Source organism: Lepus europaeus, chromosome 23 (assembly GCF_033115175.1).
Source record: "Lepus europaeus isolate LE1 chromosome 23, mLepTim1.pri, whole genome shotgun sequence".
Taxonomy (NCBI): domain Eukaryota; kingdom Metazoa; phylum Chordata; class Mammalia; order Lagomorpha; family Leporidae; genus Lepus; species Lepus europaeus.
In genome coordinates, this window is record NC_084849.1 from 18,574,387 (window position 1) to 18,597,706 (window position 23,320).

At 52.0% G+C, this 23,320-nt stretch overlaps 1 protein-coding gene across 1 annotated transcript in view; it reads left to right on the forward strand.

Moving 5' to 3' along the window:
• The first annotated feature begins 321 nt into the window (after positions 1–321).
• Positions 322–23,320, forward strand: part of SGSM1 (small G protein signaling modulator 1) — a 107,713-nt gene continuing 84,714 nt past the window's right edge. Inside the window, exons 1-3 of the mRNA XM_062182315.1 lie at positions 322–519; positions 13,346–13,580; positions 13,673–13,827. Of these exons, the coding sequence (XP_062038299.1) occupies positions 322–519; positions 13,346–13,580; positions 13,673–13,827 (588 nt within the window). The remainder of the gene's footprint in view (positions 520–13,345; positions 13,581–13,672; positions 13,828–23,320) is intronic.

Genomic DNA, 23,320 nt, shown 5'->3' on the forward strand with positions numbered 1-23,320 from the left:
GTGGCAGTGGGCCCACGCAGCTGTGACAAGGGCTTCAGATCGCCAGCCGTTTATCCCCACAGCCTGAAACAGAGAGGAAATGCCAGCCCAGCGAGTGCAGTTTCTGTTTCCAAACTTGGAGCAAGAAGGAGCTGGTGGGAGGGCTGGCTACTGAGCCTCCCCCAAGCGGAGGAAGGGAAAGTCCCTCGCTGTCCCACGCTGTCCCCTCGCCCCTCCCCTGCAGTCCGTCAGCCCCTGGAGAAGGCTGGAAGGCGCCCCTCCCTTCCTGTGCCACGTGGAGCAGGCAGCATCGGATCCAGGAGGCAGCCTGGTCCTGCAGAGATGGAGCTCTCGCAGGAGCTGTACGAGACCCCCGGCGACAGACTGGAAGCCTTCGTGAGGCGCAGCCTGCAGCCCCAGGGGGGCTGGAAGGACCAGGTGCAGGACGCCTGGCACAGAGTCCAGCAGTTCCCGCAGGATCAGTGCTTCGAGGACGAGCTGGTTCAGGACCGGGAAGTCAGGGTGCTGCAGGTGGTGAAGGTGAGAACTCAGGGACCCAGCTCTGCCCCTCTGGGCCTGGGGGACCCTGGGGGGTGGGTCACTGTGTCTCTCCGAGCCTCAGACTCCTCCTCTTTACCTGGGCTTGTTTTGGTAAAGCGTGGGAAAGTGCTCTTAAGCACTGAGCTATGCTACAGATGTGAAATGAGGTTGTGGTGAATCCTAGGACTCCCAGTGTGCTGTGTGTTAATAGAAGAAGTGCCGTTTGTGCTACCAGAAATACCAACGTCTTCAGGTCCCCAGCCCCACTTCTATTGGGGATATTGGTGTGTGTGCTTCGGATGGTGTCTCCTTGGAAATAATAAGAAAATAACTGCATTTTCCCTTGCTCTCTCAATAATCTTGTTCCCAGAAATAGAGATACCTCTCAAATAAATATCTCCAGTAATTTTCAGCAGAACAGGAAATGCGTAGGACAAAATACGGTTGGGGTGAGTGACGTTCTTCCACCAGGCAACAGCAAACGGGCGGTGGCAGTGGGGACGCCACTGTGTTAAAGCTCAATGTCTCTCCTGTGAGCAGGGAGGGGACGCGCCCAAGGTATAGGATCCAGCCTCCCTCGTCTTTCCGCCTTTCTGGACCTTGGAAGACACTGGTTTTTCTTCTGACCTCGTCTTCCTGGTTTGACCCACCTATAGCAGAATGAAAGTGCTGTGTTTGTGGAGAGTCAAATGTGCCGATTTCTTTTCCCTGTGTCGGCAGAGTCTCCTGGGAGTGGCAGTAATTCTTGCAAAGACAGCCGTTGCTGTACTTAATCTTGCCACTCTCTGACAGCCGCACTGCTCATTTCCTACTATTCTTTTTCCTCCAGTCAGGAAACCCAGTTCCTAAATTAGAGTTACATAGGAATTAGGGGGCAGATCTAAACTAAAAATGGTGTCATGATTTTTTAAAATTAAACAATACCTTTAGGTACAAATGATAGAAAATTACAGATTACAAATCAATTGCTATTCATCAAAAAAGCACTATCAAGGCAGGTGTTTGCCATAGTGGTTAAGCTGCTCCTTGGGATACTCATGTCAGGGTGCCTGGATCAAGTCCCCACTTTCCTGACAGTTCCAGGTTCGTGCTAACCTGAACCACAGGAGGCAACAGTGATGACTCAAGGACTTGGGTCCCTGCCATCCATGTGGGAGACCCAAATTAAGTCCAGGTTCCTGACTTTGGCCTGGTCCAGCCCCAGCTTTTGTGGACCTTTGAAGAGTGAACCAGCAGATGAGAGTTATGTCTATGTTTCTCTTCCTTTCAAATAAATAAAAAATTAAATAACTACTAGTGACATTTTATTGTCCTATGGTGATATTTAAAATATTTATAAATGACTGCAAAGTTCTTTCTTTCACACGCACTTATAAGCACAGTCATGCATCACATAGCAATGTCCAGTGACAGCTGCATACAAAATAGTGGTCCCAAAAGGCTACAACAGAGCTGAACAATCCTTACTTCCTGGGGATGTGGTGTACTTATAGTGACTGAGCTGAGAAAGAGTCATGCTAATTTTTTTTAAATGTTTAGTATCATTCACCAGTAGTATTGTTTGGAGGTTTTAATTGTAGAGTCAATGTGTTTACTTGTTATACTTCCTCTCCTATTTTCTTTTCTCTTTAAAACATTTATTTGAGAGGCAGAGAAACAAAGACAAGCAGACAGACAGAATTCCCAACTGCTGGCGCACTCCACAAATGCCCACAGCCACCAGGGCCAAAGGTGGGAGCCAGGAACTCAATCCAGGACTTCAACACAGGTAGCAGGACTCAATCGCTTGATCCATCACCACTGCCTCCCAGGCTGAATAGGCAGGAAGCTGGTGGAGCCAGTAGCCGAAGCCGGGAACCAAACCCAGGCATTCTGATATGGGACACAAACATCTCTTGAAAAATTATTTTATTTTCCAAGTTGAGTCCCTCCCTCCCTCCCTCCCTTCCCTCTCCCTGCCCTTCTCTTTCTTTCTTGGGCAGAGAGAGAAAGAGAAAGAGAGAGAGATCTTCCATCAGCTGGTTCACTCCCCAAATGACCACAACAGCCAGGGCTGGGTCAGGTCAAGACCAAGATTCAGGGAACACCACCCAGGTCTCACATGAGTGCAGGGGCTCAAGCACTTAGGCCATCTTCTCCTGCCTTCCCAGGCACATTAGTAGGGAGCTGAATTGGGAGCAGAGTAGCCAGGAGTTGGTAGTACTCACACTCTGATATGGGATGCTGGCCTCACAGGTGGCTGGTGACTCAAACTGCTGTGCCACAGTGCCAACCCCGAGACACACGCATCCTAACTGGGATCTTAACTGCTAGGCTAAACATCTGTTCTAACCCTATTTTCTATTTTTCTCTTTAGTCAGTTTTATTTGTTTGCTTTTAGCAGCTTTCCTGTTTCTTATCAATAGGTTGCTGATTGATGAAAAAAGCTTTTAACAAAAGACAACAGCCTTTCATGATAAAAACACTCAGCTAGGAATACAAGAGAACATCCAACCTGATAAAGGGGCTTACAGAAAACCCAGAGCTGGCACCATGCACAGTGGGAAAGGATGAATGCTTTTCCCCTAAGGTCAGGAATAGGACAAGGATGCTGGCTTTTGCCACATCAATTCCATATTGCACTACAAGTTCTAGCCAACTAAATTGAAAACCACACTCTGTTTATTGGTTGGAAGTCTTAGTTATGCTCAAGAGGGTGATAGTCCCCCAGACTACCTGCAGATTCAGTGAAGTCTCTATAAAAATCCAAAAAGGTATTTTTGCAGAGATGGCAAAGCTAAAATTCACATGCAATGTCAAGTCCCCACCCCCTGCCAGCCAAAACAATCTTGAAAAAAAAAAAAAAAAGATCAAATCTGGAATGCACAGCTTCCTATAGTAATCAGAGCAGCACGGTCCTGGTATGAGGATGGCTATATAGATGAGTAAATGGAACTTGGAGTCCAGAAATAAACCCAAACACCCGTGATCCATTGATTTTCAAGAGATTGCCAAGCCCATTCAATGGGGCAAACAATAGTCTTCAACAAATGGTACTGGGACACTGGATCACCATCTGCAAGTGAAGCCGGATCCTCACATCATACAAAAAGTAACTCAAGATGGATTGGATAAAAGCAATACCAAAAAGAAAATAGAAGGGCAAATATTCACAATCTTGGGTTTGGCAATGATTTCTTAGCAATGGCACCGAAAGCAAAAGCAACCAAAGAAAAATAAATAAATTTGATTTCATGAAAATTTAAAGAACTTGTGTACTTTTTTTTTTTTTTTGACAACTTTACCTGCTACACCACAGTGCTGGTCCCAAAGATTTATTTATTTATTTATTTGAAAAGCAGAGTTACAGAGAGAGGAAGAGAGACAGAGATAATCTATCTGCTGGTTTACTTCCCTAATGGCGGCAACGGCAAGGACTGGGCCAAGTGGAAGCCAGGAGCCAGGAGCTTCATCTGGGTCTCCCATGTGGGTGCAGAAGCCCAAGGACTTGGGCCATTTTGCACTGCTTTTCCAGGCACAATAGCAGGGAGCTAGATTGGAAGTAGAGCAGCCAGGAATTGAACTGTTGCCCATATGGGATGCCAGCGCTGCAGGTGGTGGCTTAACCCACTAAGCCACAGTGCCAGCCCCTTGTGTACTATCTTAACAGACCAGTATCAGGAGAGAGAAAAGACAATATGCAGAATGAGAGAGACTATTTGCAAATCACTTGTACCACAAAGGTCTAGTATCCAGAACACTTAAAGAATTGGTACAACACAACAACAAAAAGACAAACACTCCCATTTAAAAATGGGCAAAGGATTTGAATAGATATTGCTCCAAAAAGACATACAAATGACTCACATGCATATGAAAAGATGTTCAATATAATTAGTCACTAGGAAAATCCAAACCACAGTAAGATATGACTTCATACCAACTAGGATGACATGATTTTTAAAAATAAGGGTTTTTTTGGCCAAAAATACGGAGAAATAAAGCCAGGCTCAAAAGACAAATACCATATATTACCTCTTATTTGTAGTAGTTAATATAGAGGAAGTAGAGGCCATATCATTCAGTGTAAAGCCACAGATCATGCCTCACTCTATCATTTCATGCAAATGACAATGTATCTTACTTCACCCATTAAAAAAAGAGAAACAAGGGGAGGAAGAGTGAGGGCTCCTGGGGTACTAGTAATGCTTTGCTCTTAACTTGGGTGTTAGTTATGAGTATGAGAAGATGACAAAAAACCTTATTTATCCGTACACTTATGTGCATTTGTTGGTATGTATACTGTACTTCAATAAACTATTTAGGGGCTGGCACTGTGGCACAGCAGGATAAAGCTGCAGCCTGCAGCACCAGCATCCCATATGGGTACCGCTTCAGGTCCCAGCTACTCCACTTCCGATCCAGCTCTCTGCTTTGGCCTGGGAAAGCAGTAGAAAATTGCCCAAGTCCTTGGGCCCCTGCACCTGCGTGGGAGACCTGGAAGAAGCTCCTGGCTCCTGGCTTCAGATCAGCTCAGCTCTGGCCATTGCGGTCATTTGGGGAGTGAACCAGCAGGTGGAAGACCTCTCTCTCTCTCTCTCTCTCTCTTTCTCTCTCTCTCTCTCTGGCTCACTCTCTCTGTAATTCTGTCTTTCGAATAAAGAAAATAAATCTTTTAAAAAAATAAACTATTTAAAAAATAGGGCACATAAAACTACACACTCAAAAACAAGGGGAAACAGAAAGCCTTCTCCACTGTTGGTAGGGGACAAAATGGTGTAGTTAATGTGGGAAAGATGTTCAGATTCCTCAAAATGTTGAACATGAAATTACCATGCCACCCACCAACTACTCCTAGGTATGTACCCAGGTTCAATGAACAAGTATGTTTATTATGTCCACAAAAAATGTACACAGATGTTCATAACAACGATATTCACAGCAGTGAAAAAAGTGGAAACAATGAATATATCCATCAACAGAGAACAGGTCTAGCCATATGATGAGTATTATCTAGCCATCAAAGGGTATGAGGTGTGTGGGGTCTTCAAAAGGTTCACAGAAAATGCTATTATGAAAAAAAAATGTGTGGATTTCAAAACTGTTTTGCACCAAAACACACATGTTTTTGAGTTCTGCTTTTCACAAGCTCTTGGAGAACTCTTGTGCTGATACATGCCACAACATGGCTGACCCTCGAAAGCATCACGTTGAATAAGGAAACCAGACACAGAAGGCCAGGAGCTGCGAGTCTATAGAGATAGAAAGCAGATTTGGGATGGTTAGGGGTTGAGGGGAGGAGTCACAGGAATGACTGCACAGTGGGAGTATAGGATTTCCTTTGGGGGTGATGAGAACATTTCAGAACTATGTAGTGTGATGGTTTCACAACTTTATGAATATAATCAATGCCACTGAACAGTCCACTCTCAGATGGCTACACTGGAGGTGGGTGTTTGACCCAGCGGTTAAGATGGTGACCGGGGTTGAGGGGAGGGACTATTGTGGCTTGGTGGGTTAATGCCAGTGACACCAGCGTCCAATATGGATGCTCGTTCCAGTCCCTAGTGCTTCACTTCCAATCCAGCTCCCTGCTAATGCACCTGAGAAAAGAGGCCCCTGCACCTGTGTCAGAGACCCGGATGAAGCCCCTGGCCCCTGGCTTCAGACTGGCCTGGTGCTGGCCATTGTGGCCATTTGGGGAGTGAACCAGTGGATGGAAGATCTCTCTCTGTCTGTCTCTCTCTCTCTTTAACTCTGACTTTCAAAAATAAACCTTTTTAAAAAGATGTCCATTGGGAGTCCATGTCCCTTATTGGAGTGTCTGGGTTCAAGTCCCAACTCTGCTTCTGATTCCAGCTTCCTGCTAACGAGCACCCTGGGAGACAGCAGGTGATGTAGGAGACCTGGTTTGAGTTTCCAACTTTTGGCTTTGGCCTGGCATAGCTGCAGCTCTTGTGGCCATTTGGGGAGTGAACCAACAGACGGGAGCCCTCTGTTTCTTCCTCTCTGTCCGCTCTCAAATAAGTAAATAACAAAATGGTGCATTTATGCTATATGAATATTACTGTAATGAACAGAAAAGGGTGGTGATGGCTAGGACGTGTGATGAGAGTGGAGGAGGGAAATCACTGTGGGGATGTGGGCTGACGTGCCCCCTCTGCTTCCGTCAGTCCTAACTGAATCCCTTCTCTTCCCTGTCTAGGCTCACGCCCATCTCTACACCTGTCCCTCTATGTGCCTGGGTTGCTTTTCCTCCAACTCTTGGCCTGGCTGCCTCCCTCTCTGTCCGTGACTCAGTCCTCCTGCCCCCTCCTCAACACATCCACAGCCTGCCTGGCTCTTCTGCCTTTGTGGAGTCACCTTAGGGTCCCCTCCCCAGGCCACCCAGTTCTCATGGATCAAAGTGTTGAGCACAATCTGATGCTTTACTGGTTGATCATTTGTTTATTGCTCACATGTGAGCTCCATGAGAGAAAAAAAAAGCCACGTGACCCATCCACAGCCTCTTTCCCATGTTGGGAGCAGTACTGACTTACCGAACAAATGAATGAATGAATCAATGAATGAAATTTGTGTGGAGGAAACTGGGGAAAAGTAGTTTAGTTTAAGTGAAAATGAAGCACAGAAAAGTTGAGATGAACCATTCTTGTCTGTCTACAGGGAGGAAGCAAGATGTTTTCCCCTTCAATTTTAGACTTGGAACTGTCTGAAGTCATCGCATTCCATCCCAGGGAGCTGCCAATTTTAAAGTTCCTGTGGAGCTTTCCACTTCACCTCTTAGCTCCAGAATTCACATCCTTAGGGCTTGCACAGCCTGTTCTGTGAGCCGGATGCCTGCAGGCCTTGGCAACCTGTGTAATCACACACATCCCTAACCTCTCACTGTTCCCCTTCCCTTCACAAGCTCTCACTGTGTCGCCATTGCGCCCTGGGAAAAGCTCCCTGCTCCAGCACCTGGGAGGCTCTGAAGAGGGGACTCATAAGCCTACCTTTGGCCACAGTCACCTCTCACATCTACTGCACTGATTTATTTTTTTTCTTTTTTTCTTTCTTTCTTTTTTTTTTTTTTTTGACAGGCAGAGTGGACAGTGAGAGAGAGAGACAGAGAAAGGTCTTCCTTTTTGCCGTTGGTTCACCCTCCAATGGCGGCCGCGGCCAGTGTGCTGTGGCCGCCGCACCGCGCTGATCTGAAGGCAGGAGCCAGGTGCTTCTTCTGGTCTCCCATGGGGTGCAGGGCCCAAGCACTTGGGCCATCCTCCACTGCACTCCTGGGCCATAGCAGAGAGCTGGCCTGGAAGAGGGGCAACCGGGACAGAATCCGGTGCCCTGACTGGGACTAGAACCTGGTGTGCTGGTGCCGCTAGGCGGAGGATTAGCCTATTGAGCCGTGGCGCCAGCCATACTGCACTGATTTCTCTCTGCACTGGCACCTACTGGGGACCTGGGCAAGGCCTGATGCCCATTCATCAGTAACAGGAGCCCCATAAGAGCCAATGGATCCATGTGAGTGGATCACTGGGAGCTCCCCAGATGTCCATTTCTGTGTCCTGTGTAGAGGTGGCCCACCCTACCTGCTGACCCATGGTAATCTTGTTCCACTTCAACAGATATTCAATTGGTCAGCATCATTTCCAATAGAAGTAACCATGCACCCCAGTTCAGGCCAATGCTACAAAGGTAACAGATGAGAGTAGTGCTTCTGCCTTCTTTCTGCACCAATGTTGGGTATGAGGCCTGGGCTTGTGGCAGCCATACTGAGGGCATGAGGCATCAAGCCACACATGGAGGATGTTGATGTAAGACAAAGAGCCTTGGTCACTGATGTGCTTCACCAGCCAATGAATCAATGCACAACAGGCACAGTGCTGAGGGGCCAAGAGCCATGCAAATTTCTCATTTCCTTAGAAATAAGAAGGAGTAAAAGCCATCAACCATGTCGTCTCCCTTACCCCTCCCCTCCTTCAACCCCTCGCCACTCACCCTCTCTGTTTCCTCCCCACCCCCCCGCCATGTCCATGGGTGGTGGTGAGCATGGGGTCTGTATCCACATTCATGGTGCTTGGGCCTCAAAGGGATCAAATGCTTTGCTACATCACCGCTCACTCTAAACCTTGCTTGTTGCAGTGTTAGTCTGGCACCAGCCTTTGAGATAATATCCTATGGGAATGCTGGAGGGTACTCTCCAGTTGTGAAATTGTTCATGAGACCAGAAACTGAGTCGGTACAAATATTTAATCCTAGGATACAGCATAAATGATGCAGCAGCTACACTTGTGAAATGTTTTTTTTTTTTCAGGTGTGAAAATAAGTATTTAGATCTATATTTGTTGACATTAAGTGTTCATTTTTTCCTTTTGAAAATTATTCTTTATTTGAGTGGGTATAGAGAGAGATGGAGATAGAGATAGAATAGAGATAGAGAGAGAGAGAGAATGAATATCTATTGGCTCACTCCCCAAATGCCTGAAACATCCAGGGCTGGACCAGGTTGAAGCCAGGAGCCAGGAACTCCATCCGCATCTCCCATGAAGAGTGACAGGACTCCACTACTTGAAGCATCCCTGCTGCCTCCCAGGATCTACATTAGTAGGAAGCTGGAGTCAGGAGCCAGAGCTGGGGATTGAACCTAGGAACTCTGATGAGAAATGCTGGGGTCTCAGTCACTAAATGTCCACTCCTAAATGTTCATATTTAACTAAAAAAGTAGGTTGGGGGCCGGCACTATGGTGTAGTAGGTAAAGCCACAGCTTGCAGTGCTGGCATCCCATATGGGCACTGGTTTGCATCCCAGCTGCTCCACTTCTGATCCAGCTCTCTGCTATGGCCTGGGAAATCAGTAGAAGATGGCTCAAGCCCTTGGGCCCCTGCACCCACAAGGGAGATCTGGAAGAAACTCCTGGCTCCTGGCTTCGGATCAGCGCAGCTCTAGCCATTGCGGCCAATTAGGGAGTGAACCAGTGGATGAAGATTCTCTCTCTCTCTCTCTCTCTCTCTCTCTCTCTCTCTCTCTCTCTGCCTCTCTTTCTCTGCCTCTCTTTTTCTCTGTGTAACTCTGACTTTCAAATAAATAAATAAATAAATAAATCTTTTTTAAAAAAGCAGGTTTTTTTTCTATCTGTGTTCATGGAAAGAGAGGAGTATACTGCATAGCATTATTGTATCAATAAGATGATTTCAATGGCATGGAAGAGAAAAAAGCCTAACTCAAAGACTTCACAATGAGAAAAGGCACTTTCCAATATAACAAGAAATCCAGAAAATACAGATGACTCAATAGAATTGAGAGTGCTGAAATAAACCCAAACATCTGTGATCAATTAATTTTCAAGGGATTGCCAAGACCAGTAGGGTGCTCTGGCTCCAGTTCTCGGTGAAGCTCCTGGCTCTACTTACTTCCCTGTAGCAGCCACACCCTTGGGCTGATGGGTGACCACAGCACATAAAGTGTCAAAGCCCAGAAATGGGGCTCTGTGTGTTCTAAGAGTAGGAAGAATGTTCCCACAGGGTACCTAGTATGCTTCCCCTGCATCTCATTGGCCAGAAATGTACCACATGCTCATATCTAAACCAATCACTGACAAAGGAAGCAGGAACATCTTGATTGGCTTGGACCAATTAGGAACTATCCAGGATGAGATGGGGAGCACTTCCTCCAAGACATATGGCGAGAGGAAGAGGGTGGACGCCTGGACACATTCATTTTCACTAGGAAGGGGGGGAGCAGGACAGATATGGAGGTAACAACTCTATTGGGGTTCTCCAGAGAAACAAAGAACTGAGAGTGTGTGTACGTGTGTGCACACATATACAGTCGTCCCTTGCTGTCTGGGGGGATTTCTTCCAGGACCCCATGCAGACACCAAAATCCACAGATGCCCAAGTCCCTCATATCAAATGGTTTAGTATTTGCATAGATGCTATGTACATCCTCCTGTGTACTTTCAGTCTTCTCTAGTTGACTGATAATCCCTAATACAATGTAAATGCTATGCACATCATTGTTACACTGTATTGTTTAGGGAATACAATCAAGGAAAAGAGTCTGTACAAGCCCAGCACAGATGCCCTTCTTTATGAATACATTTGATCTGCAGTTGATTGAATTCGTGGATGCAGAACCAGAGGGCCAACTGTGCACACACACATGCACTAGTATATAGAGATTTACTGTAAAAATGGCTCACCCAATGATGCAGGCTGAGAAGTCCCAAGATTTGCAGTCGGCCAACTGGAGACCCAGAGGGGCTGATGTTGTGGCTCTCATCTGAGTCTGAAGACCTAACAAGAATCAAAGTTTCAAGTCAGATCCCCAAACAGGCAAAGAGCCATCACCCCACTCAAGCTGCCAGGTAGAAGGAGCTTCCTCTTAATCTGTTCAGGTCTTCAACTGCTTGGCTTAGACTCACTGATCTCAGGCAAGGCCACCTGCTTCACCAAGGTCAATCTCATCGATGAATACACAGCACATGCAGAATGCGTGGCCAAACATCTGGGCATCCCATGGCCCAGTCAAGTGAACACAAGGAGCCCCAGTGCACAGCACACAAAAAGCAACACTAACTGGGGTTCCTCCATAGGGGATGTTGGTTAAGAGTGCCTGTGTTTGAATGCAGCCTCTGTTACTTCCTGGCTACATGGCTTTGCTTATACTATTTCAATTCTCTGAGCCTCCATTCCAAAATGCAGATCATAGGCAGATCCTACGTTATGGGGTTGTTCGGTGAACTAAATAAGATAATATGTGGGATGTGCATAGCACAATTAAGTGCTCAGTAAATTGTAGCTATTATTATTATTAATTATTAATTGGGAGGCCATGTGCTGTACCAGTCATCCATGCCTCTCAGCTCCAAGGTAATTCTTCAGTGTTTGTGTCTGTACCACACTGGTCTTTCAAGACATTTCTCATTTCCGCTGCGTGCAAAGCTGGACTTCCTCAGTAGAGGGTGCTGAAGGGACACTGTAGGAAGAAGCAGCCTTTTGCTGGTGGCAGCTTTGACCATCCAGGAAGGCGTCACTTGTGGCCAGGGTAGCATGGCCCAGGTGATGGAATTCCTGGGCCCTGAGGAAGGCTTCAGGACCCGGTTGCATTTTCCTGCTTTGGCCTCAAGGAGGATCCAAATCTTCCGAAGCTGCTCTTAGGTAAAGCTGTCCTAGTGTTCAGTGTTCTAGCTGCAGTGGAGGGCACCAAGCTGTGGACTGAGAGCCCGGGCAGTCCCTGGTCCCATCCAGGCCCGCCTCCCTGCTGCTATTGAGCCAAACACCATCAGGTCCTTTATCTTGGAAGCAAAATTCCAGGTCTTCCAGAAAGCACAGCACAGGCAATTGCCTAGACTCAGGTCTAGACAGGGAAAGAAACAGCATTTTGAAGGAAACAGATTTTGAATGTCGATTTGCTAGAGTGAGACTTAGGCACCTCACTTTTCCAAAGGCCCCCAGCTAACTTGGGGTGCAGCCAAGGAGGAGAACTGCTGGATCAGTCGCCCGGGGCCTGGGGTCAGAACGTGGGCTGCGGCTCCCTTGCTTGAATAGAGCCCTCTCTGGACTTGGCTTTCTTCCTTGACCACAGATGGACCATGGGGAGGGGAGAGCCCAGAGCCCTTAGCACAGTGCCCGGCACGTAGTAGGTCCTCAGCATTCGTTATTCTATTGCTGCTGAGCAACCACTCCCCATTCTCCAGGATCCTGGGAGACTCACCGGAGTGAGTAAGGGGTGGGGGTGCGAGGGATGGATGGTGCTGCTCTCCCCATTGCTGGCCACCCAGAGCTGCCCTGCCCTCATCCCGTGTCCCAGTCCTCCCGGCTCCCGTAGACTCTGGGAACACTCCTGATCTTTCCAGAGTCAGCTTTCTGTGCCTCATGGCCAAAGACCCTTGACACTGACCAATGGCAAAGGCAGACCCTGGACACCCTGCTGCAGGGAGAAGGGGCACACTGAGCTGTCCTGAAGGAAGGACCAGACACCGGGGCCCCTAGGAGACCTGCGAGTCACCAAAGTGACCTTCAAGGCCCCACAGGATCTTGGCCGACCACCCTGCTGGCCCCATCTCACCATGGTTCCCCTTGGCTCCCTCGAGCTACTCCCAGCCGCTGGTCACTCGCAGGCCCTTTGCGCTTGCGGTGCCCTCGGCCTGAGCTGCTCTCCCTCTGCAATCCGCAGGGCCCCGCCTCCTCCTTTCTCGGTTTGCTCCCGTGTCACCTGCTCAGTGCTGCCTATTTCAGATACAGACCCCACCTGTCTGGGCCTCCTGGCTCCCTTGCCTACTTCATTTTTCTCCAGAACCTTCCAGAGTACTCCCTCATCTGCTTATGTATTTTATTGTCTGCCTCCTAAGCCGCACGCGGGCAGGCTTTTCGTCTGTCTGGTGCACTCCAGGATCCCCGGCAGAGTCACCTGGCCACAGCAGGTGCTCAGTCAATATTGACCTGAGTCGTGGATAGCCACAGCCAAGGACTTGGAGGCGGCTGGGGCGGGGGTGCTCTAGGTGGGACAAGCCCTCGGCCTGCAGAGGCTACTCCCTACCCAGCCCTACCCCTGGTCCTGGCTGGCAAGTGCATCCTGTTGGGGGCAAACTCCAGGGCGGACCCCACTCCCCCTGCGACCTGCATGTAGGGGAGGGGGTCATTAACTCTCAGTCTCTTCTGGATGGACAGCTGGCGTATCTCGAATGGCTGCCATGCGCAGTGTCGCGCCTTTTCCCCCAGTCTGCGTCAAGTGCTTTACCCCCACTATTTCTCTAAGGGCTCTGATAGTTTTCCACTACCTCGTACCCATCTTACATGGACAAAAACGGAGGCTCCGCGAGCACCGTGTCTCCGGTGTCTTGTTCGCGGCTGGCGCAAGGCAAGACGTTCGGGGACTAACGCGGGGCGCGCGCCGTGCGGGCTCGGAAGCGCTCGTGGGGCGGGGCGCTCGCGGCCGGGCCTGACGTCGGGCGCCCTCCGGCCGTCACTCGGCGCCCGGCCCCGCCTCGCCCCGCCGCGCCGAGCCCGGGAGCCGGAGCCGCCGTCGCCGCCGCCGTCGCCGTCGCGCCCGGGACCCGCCGTGCCGCACGCAGCCATGGCTCTGACCCCCGCAGGTGAGGGGCGCGGGCGCGGGGGCGGCGGGAGGGCAGCCCCGGGCCCGGCTCCTGCTCCTCGGCTCACCCCGCTCTCCCGTCTTCCCCCGCAGAGGCCGAGACCCGCCAGAGGCTTCTGCGCACCGTCAAGAAGGAGGTAGGGGCCGGGCCGGGGGCGCGGGCCGCCACCCCCAGGGAGGCCGCAGAGGCGGCCACAGCCACGCCGGGGAAAGAGTGGCCCGGGAGGGTGGCCCCTGGCGGCGGCAGGGTGGGGGAGTGGGGTGGCCGCCGCGAGTGTGGGGCTCACCTGGGTGGGCGTTTACCTGCCACGGGGCTGGAGGGGAGGCCGCTGACGTCTCAGAGCCGCGGCTGGGGAGGACCCCCTCTTGTGGGGCAGCAGGTGTGTGCATCTCGGAGGGGTACAGGCTGGGGGTGGGGGCGTCGGATGAGACTGTGCAAGAGGCAACAGGAAAGGGGCTGGGTTCGATTTGGGAAGATAAAGTCTCTCTCCCAGCCCCAAATTCCCAGGCCATGTCCAGGAGGCGGGGGTCCTCCTCCGTCGGTCAGCCTTGGCTCCCCAAAGACAGCGTCATCTCAGTACCCTCACCTCAGCCCTGCATACCTACAGGAAGGAGAGAGTCAAACGGGCTCCCTCTGCTCTCTGGCCCCCCTCTCTCTCCCTGGGGCCTTTGGGGTTAACAGCCAGCAGCTTCCCAGGCCCTCACTGCCCGGGAGTGCATAGCTGGGGTGGCCTTAGATGCTAGAATGTGTGTGTGTGTGCACGCCCACGCCTGTGTGGTGAGGATGTGGGGCTGGGAGCCTGTGTGTATGCCAGCCTCCGTGCAGCTGAATGGAGAAGTCAGAGTGCGTATCTCTGTGTATGTGTGTTTGCCTGTCTTGGGTGCGTCTGTGTAAGATGCATGAGTGAGGCTGTGTGTGTGTGTGTGTGTGCGCGTGCACGCCTGGTTGTGGATATGTTACCCTGTCCCTCCTCCCAGACTCCATCCCTAGCCTGGGAGCTCTCCACTGCCTCTGAGCCTTCTGAGTCCTTGCGTGGCTGAAGATCTTGGGGGCCAGCCAGACCCTGCTCCTGTCTTGTGTTGCGTGTATGTGCGCACGCATGTGAGCCTGTGTGTGTGTTGGGGGTGCCTGCGTGTGGTGGCAGCACCGAGCACCAGGGAGGAGCCCCTCCCTCTGCAGAGGCAGCCTGGAGGTGGGAACCTGTTGCTGCCCCACCCTCCTGGGCGGGTGGGTGTGTGCCTCCCTGTGTGGCCCTGTGTGGCAGGTCCCTTTGTGTTCAGTCAGCCCCAGGGCTGGGTGCACATTCTAATGTTTTCAAATAACATGCAGGGTATGTGGGGTCCCTCAGAAAGGCCTAGAAGTTTTTCATTTGCAGTCCTGGTGTTGAGACTACAGGGGGGACACACAGAAAGCAGTCCAGACCCTGTTTCCATCAGAACTCTGAGACCCTCAACATGCTTATGGCTACCACAGGGGGCAGGTGTATATGGACTCCACAAAAATCCTTAGGTTTAAAAAAAACAAAAACAAAAACGTGCTGCCTTCTTTGCTTCTGATGACGTGGTTAGCTGGCTTGGGGGGAGGAGTCTGTTAGCAGGCAGAATAGAGTGTTAGCCGGGGGGGGGGGGGGGGGGGGTGGTGGTGGTGCTGTGGCCTGGCTCTCTCCATCCCCTAGCACAGCCCTCTCCCCTACCCAAGACTGTGGAAGGATGCGTTAGCCCTGATGCCCTCTGAGGTCCAGTCTATGTCAGTCTAGTTTGGGTAACTGGGTGGGCTGTGGGCGACACGTTGACACCCGTGGCCTGCGGTCTGGACTGCACCATTTCTCCTGGGAACAGATGGCTTCGGGGCTTGGTTTTCTGCCCAGCTCAAAGCTGAGCCAGGTCCTGATGAAAGTGACCCCTTGTCACTCTGCTTGGTGCTTTGAACCCCAGGTCTGCAAACAGAAGGCGGGGTTCACAATGGCAGGTTCGCAGCTGCTTCTAAAATCCTGCATTTCTAGGACCTGGTCCTTCTAGAAATCACAGCTTCCGTTAATTGGGGGGTGGGGGGATTGGCGGCTGTGTGCAGTCCCCTTCTGCACAGTTGCTTGTGAAGTGGGTGGCGTTGTCCCCATTATATAGACAAGGAAACTGAGGCTGGGAGGGGTGAAGTGACTTGCCCCAGAGCACCCAGCCGGGAAAGGGCTTACCAAACCTCAGGATGGTCCAACATCAGAGCCAAACTTGTACCACCTCCAGTCTAAAAGCATGCCTGTTCATGTCTACCTTGGGGTGGGTGAGTATAGATGAGAAAACTGAGGCCTACAGAGGGTACTTTTTAATTTTTTTAAAGATTTATTTATTTGAGAGGCAGAGTTACAGAGATAGGGAGAGACAGAGAGAAAGGTCTTCTCTCCGCTGGTTCACTCCCCAAATGGCCTCAAAGGCTGGAGCTGGGTGGATCTGAAGCCAGGAACCAGGAGCTTCTTCTGGGTCTCCCACATGGATGCAGGAGCCCAAGCACTTGGGCCATCTTCCACTGCTTTCCCAGGCACATTAGCAGGGAGCTGGATTGGAAGTGAAGCAGCTGGGACTTGAACTGGTGCTCATATGGGATGCCAGCAGATGCCAGAGGCTCCATCTGCCAAGCTACAGTGCTAACCCCCAGAGAAGGTATGCAATATTTCAAGGGCACAGAACCAATGAAGGGGAACAAGTTCAAGTCTTCTTTGAGTCCCCTGTTCTGCATGGGAGCCCCTAAGGCATGGTGACAAGTCCCTGCGCCTCCAAGCAGGACCCCTGCCTTTTCCTTCCTTTCCCAACTCTGGGAGGGAAACTCCCCCACTGTGAGAGAGCCGATCTGCAGAGGAATGGAGGGAAGAGCTCTTTGTCTAGGACTCTGAGAGTCAGATCTTCCTTCTCCCCACCCTTTGGGTTCAGAAGTGTCACATCCCTGCCTCACGGCCCCAGAGGCACCTCCCACCCTTGTTTCTCAAAGGGCTGCCTTCACCATCAGCTGTCTCAGTGAGCCTGGCAACCACCATGGGGCTGGGAGCTCTGTCCAGTGCTGACCTGGAGGACCAGTAGGACCCGTACCCACGAGGCAGGTCAGGAAGGAGCTCTGAGCTGAGCCAGAGCTGGGTTCAAGTCCTAGGTGCTTATCTTTATAACGGTTGTACATGAGACACTGGGCTAGGATCTGTGGGTACAACAACGAACAAGACAGATTCTGTCCATGACCTGCAGCGTCTGGCCCTCAGTCTGGCAGATGCTTGGATGTCATTATAGGGATTAAGTGCAGGTGGTGCCCAGAGGCCTGAGGGGGGAGGTGCAAGACAGAGAGAACTGAGCAGGTACAGGGGGCCCGGGAAGGCGTGCCTGAGAACGAGATGTTTGAGACATGAGCAGGCCTTTAGGTGAAGGGTTGGGGTCCCGGCAGGGGAGGGGGACTGTTCCCTGGAGAGGGAACCTTGTGTGCAAAGGCTTTGTGTCTGGAGGGTGTGCACAGATGAGAAGGAATTGGAGCAGAGAGCAAGAAAGATGGCACCAGGTGCCGAGGGGACAGAGCACAGGGTCTTAGCCCAAGGTGAAGGGGACGTGTTGGGGAGGACATGGGGAGGGCCGCTGAACTCAGTTGCTGGCTAACTGCACCACCTTGGAGAAGATCTGTCCCTACCTGCACGAGGGTCTGAGTCCCAGACTGTTCTTAACAGGTGAAGATGACTCACCTGGCAGGATAAGCGGTGTGAAGACATGCACCCCCCTTAGCCTGAGCTTCTCCTGGCTGGGCATCTGTCCCAAGTGCCACCGAGGGCACGCTGGGGACATCAAGGCCACAGCGAAATTTCCTCCATTTAAGTCCAGCCAGCTCCATCCTGGCTCTCTCTGCCCTCCCTGCCACCTCTTAATTTTGTTTTGGTTTCCAGAGCGAGCAGGGACTGGCTTCCCGTTGCCATGGTGACTGCCATTAAAAGAGCCAGGCACGTGATGCCAGTGGATAACGGAAGCAAAGTGACTAACTGCCTTGTTTTCCTGCCTCTGGCTGTGCCTCGGAGGCCTCTTAATTGGAGGGGAGCAGGCAGGGGCCTGTAGGTGGCAGATGAGACCCCGGGAATGAGGCAGGAAGGTGGGGGCACATCCTGGAGGGGAACCTACATTTAGCTCTGCGCATGGGAGCTGGTGGGAGAAGGGATATGATCCTAGCGCTGATGTCACAGCTGTCGGGCACAGCCTGTCCGGGGAACTGGGCCTCGCAGCCTTCAAGCTGCAGGGCGCTGGGGAAGGAGGGAGGAAGGTGGGAGGGAAGTGATGGGAGCACCTGACGTTATTATGAAGTGATCGTAACCCAGGGTTCTTCCTGAGGGAGGGGGCCGGTTAGGTCCTACCCCCCAGGTTGAGTTAGAATTGGCTAGAAGTCACCCAGTTATATCTGAATTTCGGATAAACGGTGAATAAGTTTTTCACGTCAGTCTGCCTCTCTCAGTCTGGCAACCCCACCCCAGGAGGACATTTGGCAATGTGTGGAAACATTTTTGTTGTCACAGCTGGGGTTGCTGCTGGCATCCGTCAGGAAGAGGCCACGGTGAAGCTCAGCTTCCTACAATGCATGAGACATCCCCCCGGCACAGCCACCACTGTCGCCACAAAGGAGGGTCCAGCCCAGAATGACAGTACTACCCCTAATCCAAAATGCGTAGGCCCACAGGTGCTTGGGATATGGGATTTGGGAATATTTGCATCAACATAATGGGATATCTTGAGGCTGGGACCCAAGTGTAGACATGAAATTCATTTATGTTTCATAATCACCTTATACACATAGTCTGGAGGTTTTTAGTGCACTGTAGTTTTAAAAATCTTATTATTGGCCGGCGCCGCGGCTCACTAGGCTAATCTTCCGCCTTGCGGCGCCGGCACACTGGGTTCTAGTCCCGGTCGGGGCACCGATCCTGTCCCGGTTGCCCCTCTTCCAGGCCAGCTCTCTGCTGTGGCCAGGGAGTGCAGTGGAGGATGGCCCAAGTGCTTGGGCCCTGCACCCCATGGGAGACCAGGTTAAGCACCTGGCTCCTGCCATCGGATCAGCGCGGTGCGCCGGCTGCAGTGCACCTACCGCGGCGGCCATTGGAGGGTGAACCCACGGCAAAAAGGAAGACCTTTCTCTCTGTCTCTCTCTCTCACTGTCCACTCTGCCTGTCAAAAAAAAAAAATCTTATTATTTAGTTAGTTACAAGGCAGAGAGACAGGTCCAGAGAGCTTTTATCCACTGATTTACTCCACAGGTGTCTATAGCAGCCAAGGGTGGGCCTGAGCCAAAGCCAGGAGCCAGAAGCTCAATTTGGGTCTCCCACATGAGTGGCAACTACTTGAGCCATCACCGCTGCCTCCCAGGGTCTGCATTAGCAGGAAGCTGGAGGCAGGAGCCAGAGTCTGGTGCTGGACCCTGCTCGCCGTACTAGGTCACGGCATCTTAGCCGCCGAGCCAGACGCCCACTCCATGGACCTGTGTTTTGACTGCAGCCCATCACAGGAGGTCCACTGCTTGGAAAGTTCTGGGTTTGGGAGTATTTTGGATTTGAGATTGCACCAGCGATTTCTGGCTTCCTCTCTGTTTACCGAGGACGTCTGTCCTGGGCACCGTGCTGAGCGCTCCCTGAGTGTGACCCTCTGCACTCCTCATCTCCTTTGCTCAGTGGATGGGGATCTGCAGGCCCAGAGATGTTGTACAGTTCCCCTTCGGGTCACACAGCCAGTCAGTCCCTGGGGGAGCCAAGTCCATGCTTTGCCAGGACCCGGATGGTGGCCTTGTGATCCTGCCTGACAGTGGGCAGTGGTAGAGAGCTGTGACTTTCAGGCGAGTCTGTGGACAGCGCTTAGGGTCAGGTGCATACAGGGGGAGCATTGAGGCAGGTATGGTGCCTCCAGCCCAGCTTGTGCAGGCCAGGCCGTGGTGTTCAGACTGACCCCTATCAGAGGTCAGAGTGCTCTGGAAGATCTGTGAGCAGGAGAGGGTGCTTCGAGCTGTACTTGGGGAAGTCTCAGCTGAGAGCAAGCACCAGGATGGACAGTGTCTGGCTGCTCTCAGAAGAAAACTCCCTTCCTCGCTGCAGCCCTCCCTGCCTGCTTCCCTCCAGCGCCCGTACTGAGAGCCTGTGTGTTGAGAAGTGAAGCCGAGTTCTGACAGGTGCTCACTGAGTGGACCGGGCATCTGGACACAGGACGTCCGTGCAATCACAGGGAAGATGCTGGAGGGAAACAGAGGCTGGCTGGAGATGGGAAGGGCTTGTGGAGAGGGGGCAGGGATGGTCTCTTTGGTGAGATAATGTTGGGAGGGATGGAGGGAGGGAGTGGTAGAGACATCCACAGGTAGGGCATGCCCGGCAGAGGGAACAGCATAGGCCAAGGTCTTTTTTTTTTTTTTTTAAAGATTTATTTATTCGAAAGTCAGAGTTACACAGAAAGAGGAGAGGCAGAGAGGTCTTCCATCTGCTGGTTCATTCCCTAGTTGGCCACAACGGCCGGAGCTGTGCCGATCAGAAGCCAGAAGCCAGGAGCTTCTTCCAGGTTTCCCATGAGGGTGCAGGGGCCCAAGGACTTGGGCCATCTTCTACTGCTTTCTTAGGCCATAGCAGAGAGCTGGACAGGAAGTGGAGCAGCTGGGACTCGAGCCGGCAGCCATATGGGACACCGGCGCTTCAGGCCAAGGCATTAACCCACTGTGCCTGCAGCGCTGGCCCTGCGAAGGTCTTGAGTTGGACAAAGAATAGCGAGGAGGCCCATGAGGCCGGGGCAGAGCGAGCAAGAGTGGAGGAGGAGGAACAAGAGGCCCATTCTGCGGGTGACAGCTTTGACTTTAACTCCCTGGAAGATGAGTGCCCTGGGGGACTTCTGAGCAGGGGGGTGGGAAGCAAAGACAGACACCACCAGGTCATCAGACAAGGAAGGAAAGGCCGCATTGTTATTTGCTGAGCTTTCAATTCCTGGGCTGGAAATCACCTCCACTGCCACCCGCTCCCTGGCTCCCCCGCTGTGCCGGGCAGGGGCTCCAGAATCGCTTGCTGAACGGATGCCAGGTGGGGTATTTTGGGCTCTCTGACGCTTTGCAGGATTGGCTCTGATCAGCTGGTGTGCGTCGTGTTTGTGGGCCTCGGAGGGCAGAAAACCTGCTCATGAATAATGCAGCCCCGTGATGGGTGTTGTTGGCAGGCTTGGGCACCTGGGTTCCATGTGACAGGAGTGGCAGGAGGGCCCTAGCTGGGGGTCTCGCCTACAGCAGCCTTGGGAGGGGCTCTGGGAGCTGGAGTAGTGCTTGGTGCTGGTTGCTGGGTAGGAAAGGACATTTGTGCACCTGCAAAGGGCCTACAGGACAGGAAGTGAGGGTCCGAGTCCTTGTTCCAGCCCTGCCCCTAACAACCTGGGTGGCTCCTGGCCGTTCTTTCTTTCCTCTGACAGAGACAGAGCTCCCATCTTCTGGGTCTCCCTCCACGTGCCCACATCTGGGCAGTCAAGCTCGCTGCAGGCATCTATCACTTAGCAAGAGTGAGACTGGGCCAGGCCAAAGCCAAGAACTGGGAATTCAATCCAGGTCTCCCATGTGGGCGGCAGGGACTCAAGTGCTTGAGCCATCACCTGCTGCCTCCCACGTGTGCATTAGCAAGAAGCTGGAATTGGAAGTGGACCTGGGACTTGAACCCATGCACTCTGGTAGGGAATGTGGCATCTTTTTTTTTTTTTTTCCCCTAATAGGCAGAGTGGACAGTGAGAGACAGAGAGAAAGGTCTTCCTTTACCGTTGGTTCACCTTCCAATGGCCGCTGCAGCTGGCGTGCTGCGGCCAGCGCACCGTGCTGATCCGAAGCCAGGAACCAGGTGCTTCTCCTGGTCTCCCATGCGGGTGCAGGGCCCAAGCACTTGGGCCATCCTCCACTGCCCTTCCGGGCCACATCAGAGAGCTGGCCTGGAAGAGGAGCAACTGGGACAGAATCCGGTGCCCTGACCGGGACTAGAACCCAGTGTGCTGGCGCCGCAGGCAGAGGATTAGCCTATTGAGCCGTGGTGCCGGCTGGGAATGTGGCATCTTAATTGCTAGTCCCAATGCCTATGCCAGCTCCCTTCCTATGGTCACGTTTTCCTGCTTTCTGAGTGGACGGGTTTGGACAGCTCCAGGATTCTAAGAACCTTGGCTTATCTAATTTGGGCTGGCGCCGCTTTCCGAGAGCCAAGTCTCCCCTGTTTTCTCTACTCTGAATTTGCCAAGTCTATATTTAAGACTCATGAACACTCAGCAGCTGATAAGACGTTTTGGGAAAGCCGAGGCTCAGCGAAAGCCATCCTGATGAGATAAGGATTTATAAAAAAATGACATATAAAGAGCACCTTTATAGATGACCCCCATTTGATTATCCCAGTGCCCCCATGAAGTGGGTCAAAGACCTTCTCATGGATAAGGAAGGTGAGGCACAGAGATGCCTATGAACTTGGCTAAGGGCACGGAGATTATCATTGTACAGCCTGGGGTCTTGCCCCAGGGCTCGGCTGGACGCTAGTCTGCAGCTAAACCCAGCACCCTGTCCACAGTTCAGAGCTACACTGAGAAGGTGCAGTGAGGGGTGGAACCAAGCTGCGAGGTCACACGGCCCTGAGTTTGAACTGTGGCCCTGCCATTCAGTAGCTGAATGAACCTCTCTGATGTTAGTTTCCTCGTGTGTCCGACAGCGAGGGCAGGTCCACCCCACAGCAGGACTGCTATGCTGCTGCTTCTGTTTCTGGGGAGGCCTGGCACGGTGCACGGCGCACCCTGTTGGGAGCAGTGGGTCCCGTCACAGGACGACGCTTTGCTGCCCTGTCTGGTCACATGGGAACTTGCAGGTGCTCTCAGCACAGATATTGCTGTCCCTGGGTGAGCCCCGGGCTGGGGACATTGCAGCCCCTAGGGCAGTGCTGTAGAGTGATTGGGAAGAGACGTTCTGTTGAGACCCAAAGCCCTCAAGTGGGAGTGAGCAGGGCTGAGCCTCGGTTGGCTGCTTTGCCATCCTGGGGCGGGCAGCTAGATTACCCATCTGGGTCCCACTGCCTATCAGCCCCGTGGAGATGGTCCCCTGGGAGCCTCCTAGACCTGCTGCTTGGTGGCCACAAGCCACGGGCTGGGTAAGGAGGCTAAGAGTGCTAACCTCAAATGAGGACAACAGTTTTTTCCTTCTTTTAATGATCAGAGAGCTTGGGAAGTGAATAGATTTTTGTGCATTTTATGTTGCACAATTGTGCGGGACCCTCCGACTGTGGGTGTTTAGGAAGAGCAGCAAGCGTGCCTTCTGCAGGAATCCCCCCTTTAAAACTCAGCTAGCAGAGGTTGTGAGAGTTCACGTGACCTGGTGGTACTGGCGGCATTGAATGACATCCCCCTTCAATCTTTCTTATTTAGTAAGTTGTGCTTAATCAGTAAATTAGAATTGCAGCAACCACCATTTACCAAGCACTGCTCCCCGTGCATTGCTTTGCTTTGTCTGACCTAATGCACAGAGCCATCTTTCTGTAGAGCAGGTGCAGGTAGCCACTCCTGTTTACTGACAAGGAATTTGAACTCAGAGAGGGAAAGGAATTGAATCCGAGCTGAGCATCTCTGAGCAGGCGGCCGAGCAGGTCATTTTGGCCACCTCCATCTTCCGTCCATGTAAGTTGGATAAAGCCCTGTAGAAGCAGAGGAGGCAGAAAAAAAATTGGATTCCTTGGTTCAGAATTCGAGGTGCATCAGCTTCAGGTACAG